This window comes from Sceloporus occidentalis, unplaced genomic scaffold (assembly GCF_023333645.1).
Source record: "Sceloporus occidentalis isolate IW3139 unplaced genomic scaffold, rSceOcc1.0.p SCAF_523, whole genome shotgun sequence".
Lineage (NCBI taxonomy): Eukaryota > Metazoa > Chordata > Lepidosauria > Squamata > Phrynosomatidae > Sceloporus > Sceloporus occidentalis.
Genome location: NW_028317503.1, coordinates 45,663 through 62,438, shown reverse-complemented (window position 1 = coordinate 62,438; position 16,776 = coordinate 45,663). Strand labels below are relative to the sequence as shown.

Here is a 16,776-nt window from a genome sequence, read left to right as displayed (position 1 = left end):
AATGAAGTTATCCAAGGGAGTTCTATCCGAGCCACGGACGGATGAAATCGGTGAGAAGGTGCATCAGGACGTCGCCATGTACTGTATAGTAAAGTCAGCCATTCCCAGCTTAAATGAATAGCTTTTAATAATAGAAGCCGGCAGATCGGCCCCCATCCGGCCCCGTCTAGTCGCCCGTTTCTCCCGCTGTAAAGACTCAAACCTTAATCAGTCGTTGGTCTCGTCTTAGTTTCAGGAGCCGTATGTCTATCCCATGCGTGTTTAATCCCCTCGCTGTATTACCCTGTACCACGTCTGCCGGGAGGCTGTTCTACTTATCCACCACCATTCCAGTAGGTAAATTATAAGAGGTAATTACCTCATTCTGCCCCCTGCCGAGGATTCCGTTTGGAATCAGAACTTTAATTAGCGTGATCCCCACGGCAGGTGACTCAATGGATAACGTAGTCGATCGATACGCATCTGTATTAGGTGAATCCCCCCCCCCGAGGCTTTTTAAAGGGCCAGCGAGTAATTATTCTTCCACCATCGCAGGCTCACCGCTCTCCGAAGAACCTATTAATCAAAGTAAAAGTGGCGAGCGAGTGCTTTACAGGAAACGTTTTATTGGTGTCTGCGGGAGAATTTTCATAAATTTGGAGCGATCTTTTTATACGGAAATTTATGGAGACGATAACCATAATACTCCATACGCGAACCCTCGGAAAGGGGGGACCTTGGACCCCGTTATTATTCCGAAGACCTGCTGTGGGGGTCACTTGAATTAATCTGCCGGCAGATCGGCCCCATCCGGCCCCCGTGTAGCCGCCCGTTTCTCCTGCTGTAAAGACTCAAACCTTAATCAGTCGTTGGTCTCGTCTTAGATTCAGGAGCCGTATGCCTAGCCCATGCATGTTTAATGCCCTCACTGTATTACCCTCTACCACTTCTGCTGGGAGGCTGTTCCCCTTATCCACCACCCCCTTCTGCTTACAAAGCTCCCCATGTTTATGGTCCCCAAAATCAGGCGTCTAAACTTCTGTAAAGACCCATTCGAGGTTCACTTGAGGTTCGTGGATATGCGGCGGATGCAGCGCAGGCACATATAAGAACGTCATCGTCGCTCGGCTTCTGATGGCTGCAGCGCGCTCCGCCTCGGAAAGCTCTAGGAAGGTTTTTAGCGTCGCTCAGTGTCCTTGCAGCTCATCCCGTGCATTATTCACGAGGTTTTAATTCTTAAAGGAACCTGGCGGTTGCCTGGAATTCCTTCTGAATATGCGATGCGACCTCCATATAACCACAGAGAGCATCTGCCCCCCCCTGCTTAATATCTGCCCCGGGGGAATACGAGGGGAGGTCGGCCAATAACCAAGGAGCCCGACGGGGCCACGGAACTCACACTAAGTAACCCTGCAGTTTTAGGGCACGATCAGCATGACAGCTCACGCCGAGAGTAAAAACACGAATGGGGACGGGAGCTTTAATAGCAGCAGCCACGGTGGGAGAGAGTGAGTGTGAGTGTGTGAGTGTGTGTGTGTGTGTAGGTATGTGCGTGGTGTTAGAGTAAGTGTGTGTTACTGTATTATGTTAGAATGTGCTTGTGTGTGAACAGACGGTGTTAGCGTGTGTAAGTGTATGTTGTTAGTATATGAGTGGGGCTGTTACTGTGGTGTGTGTATGATGTTAGCGCATGTGTTAGTGTCAGGTGTTAGCATGAGTGTGTGTGTTAGAATGTGGAGTCAGCGTGTGAGTGCATGGCGTTAGTGTGTGTGTCAGCGATTGGTGTTAGATGTGAGCCTAAGGTTCATGGTGTGAGGGAGATATAGTGTGTGTGTGTGTGTGTGTGTGTGTATATGTAGGTGTATGGTGTTGGAACTGAGATCGGCGTGAGGTTTACTTAAATAAACGGCCTCCATTAATCTTACTCTCGGCGCCCGTCTGACGAGGCTGCTGTCATCCCGCCATATTCACCCGGCGCTCGCACAACGATTCCGCGCTACAGAAGGAGCGGCAGAAAAGGGGTTAAACCGGAGGCCGTCAAAAGCATTCCTTTATTCAACATCCTGGCTGATCTAATAATAATAATCCAAGGTGTAACTATTATTAATAATTGATTTTTAATGCGCCACCATAGTCCGTAGCGCTGTACAACGCTGTCTCTGGGTGCAGAGAATCCAGTTTTTGAGTTCTCCGGAAATCTCTGGATAGGTATGGAGCAAATGATGATTCTTATAATGACTTGTGGGTTCGTATAGCGCCATCCTATGCCACAGAGCTGTACAGCGGGAGCGTGCGCGGCCAGCGCGCTGTACGTCGGCGCGGGTGGATTAGCCGCACTCTGCGGAGAGCCACATAAACCTCATCCTGATTTCTAGAGCGATGTTAATCCGCGTCCCTCTCCTTTTAATCCCTAAACGAGAGCAGGCAAGGTGACCCCCCCCACGCCCCCCCATACCCGCTGGGCACCGGCCACACGCCCCGGATCGGCCACTAACAGGCTAAATAACGCGCGGCTCTGCCGGCGGCGCGACGGATGCTTTAGTTGCTCTCCTTTTATATTAAATGGAAGCGGAGCGTCTCGGAGCAGCCGTAGAAATAATGACTTTGTCTGCCGGTTATTGTTTCCTTCGCTGAGGATTCCACTCGTAATAATTGGATCCCGTCGGTGATAGAAACCGGCGAACGATAAATGCCGGGGAAGATCCCGGTTTAAACCATTAACCCTTCCATCGCCGGGGCTCGAGGAGGTCAGAGAAGCCCCCGAGACGTTTGGGGACGATCACTCTCAGCCGGCAGAATGGGCTTCGTGTAGGTTTTTGACGTAACGACCTGTGGATATCGTTAATTGTGAGATGAGGCGTCCGATTCCCGACATTAAGGGCAGTGGATGATTTATAACCTTTGGCCGGTTTATGGACGTCGGTTCCCCGGCACCGGTGACTGAGGAAGATATTAATTAACCCATAATATGGGCAGATCTGGGGGGTATTTGCCTTTTACCCTCGGGGAATGTCAGCGGCCAGCCCCCTGTATAATGTATAGATAAATCAGTAAGACACCCTGTATAATGTATAGATACATCAGTGAGACGCCCTGTATGATGTATAGATTTGTACCTGATTTAACTACACATTGTGCAGGGTCAGCCAGGGCCCCTCTCTCCGGAGCTGAAAGGGTTGCACGCGCGGGGCAGGGGATGTGGAGAAGCCCCCGGTGGAAGCCTTCGGCAGATGTTGAAAGGACCAGCCAGTCGGTCGTCGGACGGTGGGGAGCACATTCTGCCGGCGGCCGCTCCTCACATGCTGGCGCTCTGATCAAACAAGACAGCTCTGAAGATGCCGCTGCCCACCACCAGAATTCCGGCTCTTTTTAAAATATTATTATTAATATTATTATATATATAAAATATTATTTTGTCCGCGCTCCACCCAGGACACCATTTACCGAAACGCATGCTTTATTTTTTTTTTTTTTAATCTTCACTTTATATAATTCACGACAATTAACAGAATTCCACTGATAACAGACACAGTAGAGACATTTCTCTGGAAACCCGGCCTCAAGTCACGAGCTTCTCTCGCTCAACGTTTCCTGCTACATTCTCCTAATATATATATATATATATATATATATATATATATATATATATATATATATATATATATATATATATATATATATATATATATATATATAAATATAAAAAAAAGATAAAAACAATATAAAAAATAAAACAAATTCCTATTATATCCCAGAAAATTCTATTTGGTTTACATTTTCATAATAATAATAATAATTTTTTCATGGAGGCTCAATTTGTATTAATTTTTTTTTTTTTTTTTTTACATGCAACCAATAAGAGATGGGATCTCTCTAATCGTATATATTTATTTAATGTCCGGTGGTTCTGCCGACTTTGTCGTTCTGCTTGGATTTTGGACGCTTGTCTGAACCGTTCTCGGTCTGCAGTCCCCACGTCTTAGCGGATATTTGTCTTTGGTCACCAGACGCAGGGACACATAAGGGGCAGAACCACCGGACTCTACTCGCTTGGGGCTGATCCCTGCTGCAGCCCTGCAGTTACTCCGCTCTTTATATATATAGTCTACAGCATTCTAGGATTTAGGGTTATATCATAGGGATATAGATAAGACCAGGACTGTTTATTAATTTCGAGACAGTTAGATGTCGGGGTGTTTATTAGATTGCTGGTTTGTGAAACGCGTCTGCGGCTGCTGATCTAAGACTCCTTGTTCTAGACGTCTCAAGCTGTCTCTATCATTGTCCTTTGTGACCTTGAACGCTCTGCCCCTCTTCTTGACGTTTTTAACTTAAACCCTCCATGGCCATTCATTAGCCGGGGGGGGGGGGGGCACCCGATCACTCCACTTAGTTACACACATTGCATCGCCAAGTGGACCGATTGATTGCCGATGAGAGAAGTCCTGCGATCGGGGCGGAACGCTGACCCTCGACAATGGACTCTGATTTAAATGGATTTGCTTTTAACTCTACAAATGTATCCAGCGCTGAGCTTAGAACGCCGAGAACTCTTTTATACGTCACGCCAGAGGCTGTCACCTTCTCTGAGAAATGAGTCCGTCCGTCGTCTCCAGTCCGTCGTCTCCGATCTTATTAAAGGGCGATGCATCCCAGTAATTATTCCATTAGGGACGGTGAACCGTTCAGCCATTAAGGCTGATAATAAGCAGTTACATGAAGGTTCTTATATATACTAAGTAATGTTAGTGAGGGTTGGCTCGTGGTGGGCTGGTTGTGAGACATCACATGCGCGGTTGGAATGATTGAACCTGGACGGGTGCCACCTTGGTAAATCAATCTGATCCTGGATGCCACGACTCTTTATTCGCTAGGACCTCGTATTAACCAAGTGACCTCTCTGTTCTCCTAGCTTGGCCCTGCATCCAGAGCGAGTGTTGGTGGCCACCGGACAAGTTGGGAAAGAGCCGTACATCTGCGTCTGGGACTCGTACACCGTGCAGACGGTCTCCATACTGAAGGACGTTCACACCCATGGAATAGCTTGCTTGGCGTTCGATGTGGATGGACAGGTAGACCGATGGATGAGTGGAATCCATTGAGAAGCTAGATTGTATTTAGTAAGGGTTTACGAGTCACAGCCGGTCCAGGGTAAAGGAGATTATGACGCCTTCACGATAATAACCTGCATTAATATTCATTGCATTTTGGCCAGGGGCCACAGGCAGTTGTCCAACTTGGCCTTCCAGATGGTCAGTCTTGGATACTGAATGGAAATCTGTTATTGAATGCCAATCGAGGGAGTAATAAACTTATTATTAACCGACATGTCCCCAGTATGGACAGGAACCCAGTGAGATGTCCCCAGTATGGACAGGAACCCAGTGAGATGTCCCCAGTATGGACAGGAACCCAGTGAGATGTCCCCAGTATGGACAGGAACCCAGTGAGATGTCCCCAGTATGGACAGGAACCCAGTGAGATGTCCCCAGTATGGACAGGAACCCAGTGAGATGTCCCCAGTATGGACAGGAACCCAGTTATATGTCCCCAGTAGAAATGGTGAAGAGGGATGAATTTACGTTTAAATTTGTTTTGTATCTTAAGTTATTTTCTAACTTGTTTGCCTCTTTGATTACTTTGCGCTTTCGCTGATGGCATCGATGCCCGCGGACGCCAGCGGCTGGTCTCAGTGGGTCTCGACTCCAAGAATACGATCTGCGTTTGGGACTGGAGGAAAGGAAAGCTGCTGGCGATGGCGCCCGGTCACACGGACAGGGTAACGTCCAACGTTCCGGTATCTAACAACACACCCCTATATAAAAATAAATGGGGGGGAAAAACAGAAAATAAATACAAATTCACAAATTACATTGAAAATATTTTGTCCCAGCGCCACTTTTGACGCAGTTTAGAATTTTATGGTTATTTGCCCGGTGAAGGATCTGAGCTCCTTCCATAAAACGGTTTAAAAGACTCCACGGGGAAGGCGCTGGCTGGATTTGTCCTCGCGCAGGTTCTGCCCCCGTCCCCGGCGGCCGTGTCACAGGGAGACTGTAATCACCCGGTGGGGGAAATTCATCTCCAGTGACAGCGCCTCGGGGGCTCGATCGCCGGGGCAGCGAGGGATCCGGACCAAATTCTGCTGTCACATCCGATAACCCGAAATTCCAACCGGACGCTTCCTCTGGGAGAGATGTGAAGATTCCCCTCTCTGTATAAAACCGACGGCTTTCCCCGGACTTACTGAGCGGGGCATTTAGAGGAAGAATATGGGGTTTATTTACCCCCTTTAATTTATAAAGCCGTTCCCTGCTGTTTCTATACACATTATCGGGGCTTTTAGGGCCGTAGAACCCTGCGATACCCTCATACCCAGCAAACATTCTGACCTCCTAGGAAAGAGGGGCATCGGGGGGGAGAGAGGGGCATCGGGGGGGAGGGGCATCAGGGGAGGAAAGACAGGCACTGGGAATTGTTGACCAGAGAGAGAGAGAGTTATTATTTCATTTTTTGCAGATATTTGACATCTCCTGGGACCTTTATCAGCCCAACAAACTCGTCAGCTGTGGGGTCAAACACATTAAGGTAAAAAATAAAAATCATGACCATCTCCTGCTTTATTTTCCGGCCAGAAATCCATAAATTTCACTTAAAAATACAGGTATGGGGTTTGTTATTCTTATTTGTCGAGTTGTATAGCGACATCATATTTCATAGCGCTGTACAACGCGAGTATACCATTGTTCCGTGGATTCACCATGAAACGCGGTCCCTGACTCGGCGCGGTGGCCGCACTCGCTCGCTCTTAGCGCACTCTTTTCAGATATAATAACGTTGTTGCAGGTCCTCAGTAACCCTTTACACGCCTGCTTTGGTGAAAATCCCTTTTGTAGCAATAAATGATACAAATTTAGGAGCTTTAATCCGGCAGACAGTGTTCAGCCAATGGGAGATGGGATCTATTCCCTGCTTTACTCCCATTGGCTGCTCACATGTTCTGCATGGATTGCCGACATCGAGAAGTTCTACCCCCCCCCGAATCCGCCCCGTGTACATGAATATCCGTGTATTTTGCGCGGGTTCCCTGTCCACGCCGTGGCTCGGAGCGCTGCGAGCCGGCAGCAGGTAGAAGCCGCTTCAATAACATTTTATTTAGAATTATTTAACTCCCTAAATTAATCACAGAAAGATAAATATTTAAATTCACATCGAGGCCGGATGTCCCCAAAAGGTCAAGCGCGTCCTCGTCTCCCCCCCCCCCCCCCGAGCCCGCGGGGCACAGATTCGTTTTATTCACTGACGGGGTCCGCGGACTCCGGCAGACAGTTTGTAGACTTGTCCAAGACGCTGCTTGTGTGTAGAATCATTCAGAAATAATAAAACCCGTACATATCGGCAAAAATGGAGACTAAAAACAAGATCATTTGGGCCAAGGGGTGATAAAAGCCTCCAGATACTCCCCATCTCACCCCAACGGGGCAACGCTGACCCCCCTTTTTTTCCCGTTCTTGGGTAGATACATTATTTTTATTTTCCTGGCTCCTGGAAGATCTTAGATCTCTATTTTACCAAATGGAAAATGGGTCAAAAACTAGTGTTTTTGGGGAAAAAAGACAACCGAAGGGAATGAGTCCGAACCACAAAGGCTGAGAGATGACCCTCGTTCACCGGTGGTCGGAGTATTTAGATAGTATTAATGCTTCACGTGGGGTCAGCGGGTTCATTGCGTTAACCCCTTTGATGCTTCTCCGGTTAGAAACATTCAAAACACAATTTGACCCCAAAAAAACCTGACCTAAAACGGTCTCTGAGCGGAGAGCATGATGGGAATTGTAGTCCAGAGCAGATAGACTCCAAGGGTTTCCCACTCGAAGATTTGGGTTATTTTGTTCAGTAAATTGCTTTTTTTTATTAGTGTTTCTTAGAACCGAGCCTCCGTTTATTTCCCGCGGCTGCCTTTTAATCCCCGGCAGATTTCGCCGGCAGTCTCTCGATACGCAGCGCGGTGATAACGTCCGTGCTCCTGAATCCTGAACCACGATTGACTCGGAAGACGGAGGTCAAACCACCGCAGAACCGGCCGGGATGGAAACAAATGGGAGATCCGCTGGAAACATCTGATTAAGCGATAAAACAAGAAAAAAAAAAATCACATTATTATTAACAATATGGAGGAGGGGACCTGCGCCAAGGACCAAAGAAAGGCGTTTATCCTCCAAAGAATGAAAATAAATAAATCCTACAAATAAGCTTATTATAAAAAAAAAATGCTGAAAACACATTTATCCTACAAAGAGATTTTATGGAAATAAAATAAGCCAAAAAAAAATAAATTGGATGAAAATAAATTTGTCCTGCAAAGAAATTTCATGGAAATAAACTTAAAAAAATGCTGCAAATAAATTGAATGAAAATCTATTTATCCTACAAAAAAAAAACCTTAATGAAAATAAACGTATTCTACAAGAAAAAAAAATGCTGAAAATAAATTTATCCTGCAAAGAGCGTTAATGAAAATATATTTATCCTACAAAGAAATTTCATGGAAATAAACTTATTCTACAAAAAAAAAAAAAAATGAATTGGGTGAAAAAGTATGAATTCTCATAGGATTTATTGTGGAAAGGAATCCACATAAACGAAAATGAGAAGTCCTGGATTCTCTTTCTGAATACTAGCATTTTGGGCACAAAAATCCTTATTTTGAGAATTATTTAGAAGCCAGGCAGAGGTGTTTCTGGCAGCTCCAGAGAAGAATAATATTTGCGATCACAAACGATGCAATTTTTTTTTTAAAAAGTTCTATTTTTCTGGGTTATTTTTCTTGTTCTATTTTTTTGTTCTCGCTGCAGTTTTGGAGTATGTGCGGCAATTCGCTGACCCCCAAGCGTGGCGTGTTTGGGAAGACGGGTGACCTGCAAACCATTCTGTGCCTGGCATGTACGAGGGACGAGCTGACTTACTCCGGGGCTCTGAACGGGGACATATATGTCTGGAAGGGGTTAAACCTTTCGCGTACAATCCAGGGGGCGCACGCTGTGAGTACAGACCCTCGACGTATACCGCGGAAGAGAGAGTGAGTGAGTGTAAGTGTATGGTGTTGGAGAGTGTGCATTACTGTTAGAATATGTGTGAGTGTATGATGTTAGCGTGAGTGTGTGCTAAGGTATGGTTACAGTGTGCATGTGTGGTTGTATGGTGTTAGTATGTGTGAGTGTATGTTGTTAGAATATGAGTGTGATTGTTACTGTAGAGTGTTGGTGTGTAAGTGCGTGGTGTTAGTATTTGGTGTTAGTATGAGTATGTGTGTTGTATATGGTGAGTGTGTGTGAGCCTAGGGTTAGTGGTGTGAGAGAGAGGAGGGATATAGTGTATGTGTGTGTATGTGTTAGTGAGTGGGTGTTAGAGCAGGTTTGTGGTACAGATCCCTGACATCCGCACTTTGGGGTACAGATCCCTGACGCCCGTGCTTCTGGGGTACAGATCCCTGACGCCCGTGCTTTGGGGTACACATCCCTGACACCCGCACTTTGGGGGTACAGATCCCCGACACCCGCGCTTTGGGATACAGATCCCCGACACCCGCGCTTTGGGATACAGATCCCTGACACCCCCGCACTTTGGGGTACAGATCCCTGACGCCCGTGCTTTTGGGGTACAGATCCCTGATGCCCCACTTTGGGGGTACAGATCCCTGACGCCCGCACTTTGGGGGTAAAGATCCCTGACCCCCGCACTTTGGGGTACAGATCACTGACACCCCTGTACTTTGGGGTACAGATCCCTGACGCCTGCACTTTGGGGGTACAGATCCCTGACACCCGCACTTTGGGGTACAGATCACTGACCCCCCGCACTTTGGGGTACAGATCCCTGACACCCGCACTTTGGGGGTACAGATCACTGACCCCCCGCACTTTGGGGTACAGATCACTGACACCGCTCTTTGTATCCCAGGCAGGAATCTTCAGTATGAACGCGTGTGAAGAAGGCTTTGCCACCGGCGGCCGGGACAGCTGCGTGCGGCTGTGGGATTTAAATTTTAAACCAATTACTGTGATTGATCTCAGGGAAACCGACCAGGGATACAAAGGTAAAGTCTGCGCAACGGGCGCGTATACTGGGGGTGCCCACTGCATACTGGGGGTGCCCACTGCATACTGGGGGTGCCCACTGCATACTGGGTCTGACTGGGGTTTAGCATCGTGTCCGGTTACAACTACGCGGCAGGGAGCCTCTAAGCTGCTGTCGGCTAAATCCGATGGTGCTTGCTTCAGCTGGCTGAGCATGATGGCAGTAGCAGTCCACTGCCAGATGCTTCCTACCCCTATAGTAATTCATATGTGTGCTGTACAGGAGGTAATTACTATCTCTGCTACCCTCTGCCCCGTGCTGGTCTAGTAGATATCCCAAAAGCCACGCTGCTCTCGCCCCTCTGCCCTGTCTCTGAATAAACCGCCGCACTTCTTGCCCTTTTAACCCCCTCTGTCCTCCGGCAGGTCTGTCTGTGCGAAGCGTGTGTTGGAGAGGCGATCACATCCTGGTCGGGACGCAGGACAGCGAGATCTTTGAGATTGTGGTGCACGAGAGGAACAAACCCTTTCTCATCATGCAGGGACATTGCGAAGGAGAGCTGTGGGCTCTGGCCGTCCACCCCACCAAACCGCTGGCCATCACCGGGAGCGACGACCGATCAGTGAGGTTAGACCCCCCCCCCGACTGTAACAATGTATCGCCGCTAACCCCCCCGCGCCACGACGACCGATCAATGTAACAATGTATTACCGCTAACCCCCCCGCGCCACGACGACCGATCAATGTAACAATGTATTACCGCTAACCCCCCCGCGCCACGACGACCGATCAATGTAACAATGTATTACCGCTACCCCCCCCGCGCCACGACGACCGATCAATGTAACAATGTATTACCGCTAACCCCCCCCGCGCCACGACGACCGATCAATGTAACAATGTATCGCCGCTAACCCCCCCGCGCCACGACGACCGAACAATGTATTGCCGCTAACCCCCCCCGCGCCACGACGACCGATCAATGTAACAATGTATCGCCGCTAACCCCCCCGCGCCACGACGACCGATCAATGTAACAATGTATTACCGCTAACCCCCCCGCGCCACGACGACCGATCAATGTAACAATGTATTACCGCTACCCCCCCCGCGCCACGACGACCGATCAATGTAACAATGTATTACCGCTAACCCCCCCCGCGCCACGACGACCGATCAATGTAACAATGTATCGCCGCTAACCCCCCCGCGCCACGACGACCGAACAATGTATTGCCGCTAACCCCCCCCGCGCCACGACGACCGATCAATGTAACAATGTATCGCCGCTAACCCCCCCGCGCCACGACGACCGATCAATGTAACAATGTATTACCGCTAACCCCCCCGCGCCACGACGACCGATCAATGTAACAATGTATTACCGCTAACCCCCCCCCGCGCCACGACGACCGATCAATGTAACAATGTATTACCGCTACCCCCCCGCGCCACGACGACCGATCAATGTAACAATGTATTACCGCTAACCCCCCCGCGCCACGACGACCGATCAATGTAACAATGTATTACCGCTAACCCCCCCGCGCCACGACGACCGATCAATGTAACAATGTATCACCGCTAACCCCCCCCGCGCCACGACGACCGATCAATGTAACAATGTATTACCGCTAACCTGGCGGAACGTTGGCGTCGTCACCTGGGCCACGACGACAATCAGTGAGGTAAGACCCCCCCCCGACTGTAACAATGTATCGCCGCTAACCCCCCCGCGCCACGACGACCGATCAATGTAACAATGTATCACCGCTAACCTGGCGTCACCTGGGCCACGACGACAATCAGTGAGGTAAGACCCCCCCGACTGTAACAATGTATCACCGCTATCGTCGCCCCCGCGCCACGGACAGTGGAGGCGATTCCGTTCATAGAGAATGGCTCTGTAGCCGCGCACGTTAAATCCATTACAGCCGGCGTGCGTTGCCTGAAGCCGCTGACTCCGATTTAATTCCGCTAATATTTCAGCCATTAAGCCTCAGCCGGGTCCTGTTAGGAAAGCAAATGGACTGTCCCACGAGCCGGCTGTAAATAGGTCTAATAACGACGTTACTAACGATCTCTCGCTAATTAACCTTCGCTTCCAAGCGAGCGTCGAAGAGCCCAGGGGGTGGCTTATAAACGGACAAGCGCTCCCGACCTTTACAGATACCCCCTGTGGGTTTTATATCGTAGACCAGTGAATTCAGACGTACTCTCAGCCTCCGCACCGATGGAGAATCTTAAAATCCGGACAGGTTGAGTATAGACCTCTAGATTGTAAGCTCCTGGGGCTAATTTACACCGGTCACTTCAAATGTAGCGTAATAGCGCATAACATTATATTATATGAAATCATTATACAGGCTGTAAACGAGACACTATACTCGGTATCACTATGGAGGACAGCTCTGCCCGGTAGCGCAGCAAGGTATATAGTCGGATAGAAGATCTCCCGTTGAAGGAGTGACACCTGTCTGCATTAGAATAAGATTAGAACAGATGCTGCCCAGTCTGTAACCTCAGGAGGGATGATGGGGATTATAGTCTGATAGGCCCCTTTAGCTGCCTCCGGCCCCGGCGTCAGGGACTCCATCCATCTCTCCGGACGGTTTGGGAACATATTCCTTATTCTGTCTCCGCAATTACATTAGTGACTGCGGCTCCTGCTCCTGCGGCGTTTGTCATCTGCCGACGCAGCACAAATGCAGATCGTTTTATCATTTTTTTTATTATTATTATTATTATTGGCGTTCGGTCTTCCAGGTAAAGGCTTTCTAGTTAATGAACTCGCGGTCTGTGCCGGATCATTAACAAGTTGGCCGAGATCCACCTGGAGACGATGACGGGAGAGAAGCACGAACTCCGGATTCCCGAAAAGGCCCTTTTCCAATTATCCTGTCGCAATGTTTCATCGGAGCCGATTACATTAACATAGCCGAAGAAGCGGACGTGGCGTAGAGGCGGCTCCCTACCCTGCAGTCACACCCTGTCTGTGTGTCTGGACGTTCTAGGTTCTTCTATGTTCATGTAGGATTTAAATGCCCCCCCTGAAGGCTGTAGTTATCCGGTGGATACCGCGAAACAACATCATTTATACAGCTTTCTCCCAAGAAATCTCCTAAAGAAGGAAACCGAAGAGTCCTTGAGTCATTTACTAAGCACGATTCCAATGGGTTCCACGTTCTCCCTGCTCCGGAATATGTTGGCCGATCATTACCGGTGTCCAGGATCAGCCTTTGCACTGAGCGCCCGGATCTCTTCATGGAAATGCGTAGACTCTCACATGTTACGTGTCGATGATCGCGTGAGCCATAGGATGACATGAGGGGGAGAAAGATATCTTTGTAACGTTTTCCTTGTTTCTCTTTGTTTTGGGGCAGGATATGGAGTTTAGTAGACCATGCCCTGATAGCTCGGTGTAATATGGAGGAACCCATTCGATGTGCGGCCGTCAGTACCGACGGCATCCACCTGGCTCTAGGAATGAAGGACGGCTCTTTCACGGTGCTCCGGGTCAGGTACTGTGTCCAAGCAGACGCTCCGCTTACTAAAAAGGCTTCCCAGTTCAGGGTCAGTTTGTTTTATATCGATTTATGTTTTGTGATCACTAAAGGCATTTATGACTTTTCTCTAATCGTGTTTTGACGCAGGGACATGACCGAGGTCGTCCATATCAAGGACCGGAAAGAGACCATCCATGAGCTGAAATATTCTCCCGATGGTAATTTCCTTGCCGTCGGCTCCAACGACAGCTGTGTGGACATCTACGGGGTCGTTCAGCGATATAAAAAGGTTGGGGAGTGCACCGGATCCCTGTCCTTCATCACACACATGGATTGGTCTTTGGACAGCAAGTTCCTCCAAACCAACGATGGGAGCGGGAAAAGAATGTTCTACAGAATGCCCGGTGAGTGATATTACCCAACGACTCCCCAACCAGAAGAACGTTCTATAGAATGTCTGGTGAGTGATATTACCCAACAATTCCCCAACCAGAAGAACGTTCTATAGAGTGTCCAGTGAGTGATATTACCCAACGATTCAACCAACCAGAAGAACGTTCTATAGAATGTCTGGTGAGTGATATTACCCAACGACTCCCCAACCAGAACGTTCTATAGAATGTCTGGTGAGTGATATTACCCAACAATTCCACCAACCAGAAGAACGTTCTATAGAATGTCTGGTGAGTGATATTACCCAACAATTCCCCAACCAGAACGTTCTATAGAATGTCTGGTGAGTGATATTACCCAACAATTCCCCAACCAGAAGAACGTTCTATAGAATGTCTGGTGAGTGATATTACCCAACAATTCCCCAACCAGAACGTTCTATAGAGTGTCCGGTGAGTGATATTACCCAACAATTCCCCAACCAGAAGAACGTTCTATAGAATGTCCAGTGAGTGATATTACCCAACAATTCCCCAACCAGAAGAACGTTCTATAGAATGTCCAGTGAGTGATATTACCCAACAATTCCACCAACCAGAAGAACGTTCTATAGAATGTCTGGTGAGTGATATTACCCAACAATTCCCCAACCAGAACGTTCTATAGAATGTCTGGTGAGTGATATTACCCAACAATTCCCCAACCAGAAGAACGTTCTATAGAATGTCCAGTGAGTAATATTACCCAACGATTCCACCAACCAGAAGAACGTTCTATAGAATGTCTGGTGAGTGATATTACCCAACAATTCCCCAACCAGAAGAACGTTCTATAGAATGTCTGGTGAGTGATATTACCCAACAATTCCACCAACCAGAAGAACGTTCTATAGAATGTCTGGTGAGTGATATTACCCAACAATTCCCCAACCAGAAGAACATTCTATAGAATGCCCAGTGAGCGATATTACCCAACGATTCCCCAACCAGAAGAAAGTTCTATAGAATGTCTGGTGAGTGATATTACCCACCCTGTAAACTGAAAGCCGCTTTGCTTGTCTTGTGTTCCAGGAGGTAAAGACGTGTCCAAGGACGACCTGAAGGGCGTGCAGTGGGCCCGTTGGACGTGCACCTCTGGTTCGGAAGTGAACGGCATCATGCCTAAATATTCCGACGTTAACGACGTCAACTCTGTAGACGCTAATTTCGGGGGACAAGTTCTGGTGTCAGCTGATGATTACGGGACAGTGAAGCTTTTCAGATATCCGTGTCTGAAAAAAGGTACGTTTGGGTTGTTTTTGGTGCCAGTCCCTTATATTTAGGGGTCCGCCATTATTCTCCACTGGATTCGCTGGTTTTGAGTCGCCTGCGTTTGGCTCACGAGTTCCGCCAACGTTCCATTAAATGTATCTCTGTTTTCCCTCTTTCAAAATCATATTTAAGCAGCACGTGTAGGTCTGGACGTTAAGCAGCTGTATGGAAGTCCAGTTTATTTGACCGCCCCCCCGTCACGCTCCACGTGGGCTATTAGGGTCACCTATTCATTTATGTGCAATTAATCTACCAGAAACAGAAAGATTCCATTAATAATACATATAGTATTTTCCGCTATCTCTACTCATTCGAGACGGAATTGTTTTCTCGCCGTCTTCTTCTGACCCGTTCAGACCACGAATGGACTCGCTAAAAACACCGGAAATGCACAATAATATCGGTCCGGACGATAAATGCTGAATTTCCCGCTGATGGTTCATCTGACAAACGTAGAATTAAAGAGACCGCAGTTGTCCTACATACTCAGTTCCCTTCAATTATTAACGACATGCCATTAATTTTTGAGCAGGTTAATTACAAAGTGACACGCGGTAAGAGCCACGAGCCGAGCCGCTATTATCCCAGCGTAATTATCAGCCCTGGGAGGTGTGAAATAACCATTAAAGCAGGACTTAGCAGCAAGGTGCGGGGAAGATGCTCTGTGTATTCCACTCAACCTACTTAAACTCAAGCAAAATTAAAAGACGTCGGGAAATAAACCAAAAAGTCTCGGCAACCCCATGAGGCCGAAGTAATTAATAATCTGCACGAAACATACCTGCAGATCGGCCCCCATTCGGCCCCCCCCATCTATTCTGCAAAGACTCGCACCTTAATCAGGATTTCTATCCCATGCATGTTTAAATTCCCTCACTGTATTAGGCTCTACCACTTCTGCTGGGAGGCTTTTCCACTTATCCACCACCCCCTTTCCGTAAAGTAAAACGGAGAGTAAAACGCGGAAGCCGTACTTTAACGACTTTTAACGTACTTTAACGGATCGTGACGTCGGAGGAGGCTGCAGAGAGTGATCTGCGATGTATTTTTTCCCGCAGGTGCGAAGTTTAGGAAGTACCTTGGTCACTCGGCACATGTGACCAGCGTGCGATGGTCACATGACTACCAGTGGATCATCTCGGTCGGTGGAGCCGATCACTCTGTGTTTCAGTGGAAGTTTATTCCGGATCGGAAGCTGAAGGACGTCCTGCACATCGCCCCACAAGGTAACGGCTCACCCTGCGACGCCATAACCATTAAATAAATAGTAAATTATGCAAACATCTGAAAAAGAGACCTTTGAGGTTTTTTAGAACAAAAATCCCTCTACTGGTTGGCAATTTATTCAAGTTTTTAAAAAAATTTATCCAATCTCATTACTTCCTAACTTTTTATACCAGAAAGTTTGATCGACTCCAACAGCGACGACTCGGATACCGACCAATCGGACGTCCCAGAGCTGGACTCTGAGATAGAGCAGGAGACTCAGACCACTTACCGCCGCCAGGTGA

At 48.0% G+C, this 16,776-nt stretch overlaps 1 protein-coding gene across 3 annotated transcripts in view; it reads left to right on the top strand.

Moving 5' to 3' along the window:
• The window catches only part of LOC149271420 (echinoderm microtubule-associated protein-like 5), a 41,688-nt gene that overhangs the window by 6,520 nt on the left and 18,392 nt on the right, over positions 1 to 16,776 (top strand). For all 3 annotated transcript variants that reach the window (XM_089507443.1, XM_089507442.1, XM_089507441.1), the window contains exons 2-12: positions 4,892 to 5,051; positions 5,660 to 5,758; positions 6,499 to 6,567; positions 8,835 to 9,020; positions 9,940 to 10,075; positions 10,482 to 10,683; positions 13,440 to 13,577; positions 13,710 to 13,966; positions 15,026 to 15,235; positions 16,324 to 16,491; positions 16,666 to 16,772. In XM_089507443.1, the coding sequence (XP_089363569.1) occupies positions 4,892 to 5,051; positions 5,660 to 5,758; positions 6,499 to 6,567; positions 8,835 to 9,020; positions 9,940 to 10,075; positions 10,482 to 10,683; positions 13,440 to 13,577; positions 13,710 to 13,966; positions 15,026 to 15,235; positions 16,324 to 16,491; positions 16,666 to 16,772 (1,732 nt within the window). The remainder of the gene's footprint in view (positions 1 to 4,891; positions 5,052 to 5,659; positions 5,759 to 6,498; positions 6,568 to 8,834; positions 9,021 to 9,939; positions 10,076 to 10,481; positions 10,684 to 13,439; positions 13,578 to 13,709; positions 13,967 to 15,025; positions 15,236 to 16,323; positions 16,492 to 16,665; positions 16,773 to 16,776) is intronic.